We start from the raw sequence: 2532 nt of genomic DNA on the forward strand, positions 1-2532 counted from the left end.
ATATTTCACTCGGCTTGGGTGATTTCAGGTTAAAGAATGGGTCGACAGCTAGTGGCCTAGTGGGGTTTTACCAAGGGAATAATCAGCGGTGTAGCTTAAAAGTGCTTCCTTTTATCCTTTAGAGTTGGATTAGGCGAGTGGCATATAATTAGTCTAGAAATGTAGGCTGTAGGGAGCTAATTAAGGGGTTGTATATGATCATATCTTGAGAATCAACATATAACACTTGACAAAAGTATTTCAAGCGCACACTTTCAGAGGTTGGCTACACGTATTTGATGCTCAATCCGTTTCTTTTAAGTATGGGATGACAATCAGGGTCGTACAATTGTACAAACCACTGGAAACAAGGGAGTTAGGGACGATGATACGCGTCAGAAAAGAACCGCCCGCCTTTTGAGCTGTTGGATTCGTGCACTAGAAGCTGCCCATCAGCCGTTTAGTGCAACGCGTCAACTCATCAAGACGAAAGTGCAACAATGGTCCATGTTGCGGTTTCCTCGAGCTTGCATGGCAAACATGTGGGTCACCATGTTGTGGTCAACTCCAACAATGATAATGACAACACCAAGCAGGCAACCCGCCGTAGCTCCACCTCCGGCTTGTAGCATCCCCATGGAGAGCGGTGCTCATTGTTGCGTTGCATCACGCCACTTCGGAGAAGCTGCCCTGCTAAAGGGGAGGACGTGATGACGTGATGTCGCCGTTGTAGCGTTCGACGCCGTGCCGTATGTGCCTCCGCCTAGGCTAGAGTTCGTGGCCGTTGTGTGCCAACGTGGAGTGGTGCTAAGCCGTTCGCCTACCCTCCTCCATCAGCCATTGTCGAAGCCGATGCGCTGCGATCCTGTTGGGTGTCCTTGATTTGAATTTGCCTTAGGACAATCCTAGAGTTTCAATAATTTTAAAGTGGAGAGAGTATTTCTCTTCCAGCAAAACTAGGCTTACAATACTCTAGATTGAGCATCACCTCCACGCCAACGTTTATGACATAGCATTAGCATGAGTCAGTTTACCCTGTCGAATATTATCAATGGTCCTTCATAAGTTAGAAACATTGTCAATAGCTTTGATACTAAAGAGTTGAATCTGAATGGAGTGTGCTCGGTTAACTGGAAAAAAAAACCCAAGAGTTGTGGTTTTCCGAAACCTTCACCACAGTTGGTCGTGGTTTCTTAATATTCTGCCTGGGATCACATTATGCAAGTATTAGAAATAAAATAAAAAAAATTCTTGCAAAGGATGCGTTTATTTATATTTTACACAGGAAATGCACCGACGTATTTGGCAACACTCAACGGGCAGAACATAAGCAAAATAATCAACAGAGCCTGGAGAAACGTCCATCATGTCTAACAACTCTGCAAATCTCCGCAGAGTTTGCAGTGCTGAAAATACAAAGTAGGAAACCCTTGGGAAACCACTGCAAAGGTTGCCCCAAGAAATCCGAAAACACAAACATCCATTTCATTCGCAGAAAAAAAAATCTCATACTCCACACACCCCACGTGTCAGAAGCTGGTCTGAGTTACAGCAGCAGATCAACTCATGCCCAGTTTGATCCATAGGAACCGAGCTGGGTGATCTTGCCGCCGAGCTGCCTCTGCGCGTAGGCGAAGAGCCGGCCGGCCTCCTCCCTGCCGACGGCACCGTCGCGGTTGGCGTCCGCGGCCTGCACCCCTTCCCGCGCCTTCCAGGACGCGAACCACAGGCTGAGGCTCCGCAGCGCGCGCTGCAGCTCCTCCCGGCTGATCCGGCCGTCGTGGTCCGCGTCGAACTGCCCCAGCCACGCCCAGAACTCCTCCGCGGTCACCTCCCCCTGCGGCAGCGCACGGTACCGCATGAACGCCATCGATCCTCCTCCCGCCGGAGCCGGGCAGGCGGGCACGATGTGCTAGCCTTTGTCGATTAGCTAGCCTGGCTGCTGCTTCTCGCTGTGTGAGTGCGAGTGTGAGCTGGGTGATGACTGATGAGGATGTTGAGCGGCCGCGCACGCTGCTATATATACGGTGGAGCCTGAACAGTTACCGCACGTTTTTCACAACTCCACGGACGCGCCTTGTTAGTTGCCGTGTGTTTCACTTGGGTGATTTGGGGTTTAAGAAATGAGTGGGTCAGTAGTGGGGATGTGGCTGGGGAATAATCAGCGGTGTAGCTTAGAAGCTCGTTCTTTAGAGAACGGTTAGGCGAGTGGCACATTGTTAATCTCGAAATGTAGGGGGCAAAGGGGTTGTATATCTCAACAAATGTTGAGAATCGACATAAAACTTGCCAAAAATATAGCTAGCATACTTGGACGTTGGCGACACTTTTGGGATTCCCAGTCGATGGGGGTACAAACATCTACTCCCCTCGAACTATAGGATGAGTGAAGTGCACTGTAGGTCCTTAAACTATTTCAGGGGTGTCACATAGGTCCTCGAACTATGAAAATCGTCATTTAGGTCCTCGAAGTACAGTAAGTGTGTCATCCAGGTCCAAAATCTCACTAACCCCCTCTAAATGGCCAGTTGGCATGGTGAACAGTGCGAAAAA

At 49.3% G+C, this 2532-nt stretch overlaps 1 protein-coding gene across 1 annotated transcript; it reads right to left on the bottom strand.

Moving 5' to 3' along the window:
• Positions 1 to 1315: 1315 nt before the first annotated feature.
• Positions 1316 to 1950, bottom strand: LOC119341376 (probable calcium-binding protein CML17). Its single transcript, XM_037613251.1, has one exon. The coding sequence runs from the start codon at positions 1847 to 1849 to the stop codon at positions 1544 to 1546; it is 306 nt and encodes a 101-aa protein (XP_037469148.1). The 5' UTR covers positions 1850 to 1950; the 3' UTR covers positions 1316 to 1543.
• Positions 1951 to 2532: the final 582 nt, after the last annotated feature.

The sequence above is a fragment of the Triticum dicoccoides genome, chromosome 7B (assembly GCF_002162155.2).
Source record: "Triticum dicoccoides isolate Atlit2015 ecotype Zavitan chromosome 7B, WEW_v2.0, whole genome shotgun sequence".
Taxonomy (NCBI): Eukaryota; Viridiplantae; Streptophyta; class Magnoliopsida; order Poales; family Poaceae; genus Triticum; species Triticum dicoccoides.

Bases quoted from the DNA above. Each gene is read 5' to 3' on its own strand.
- LOC119341376 (XM_037613251.1), bottom strand. From the start codon at position 1,849: ATGGCGTTCATGCGGTACCGTGCGCTGCCGCAGGGGGAGGTGACCGCG.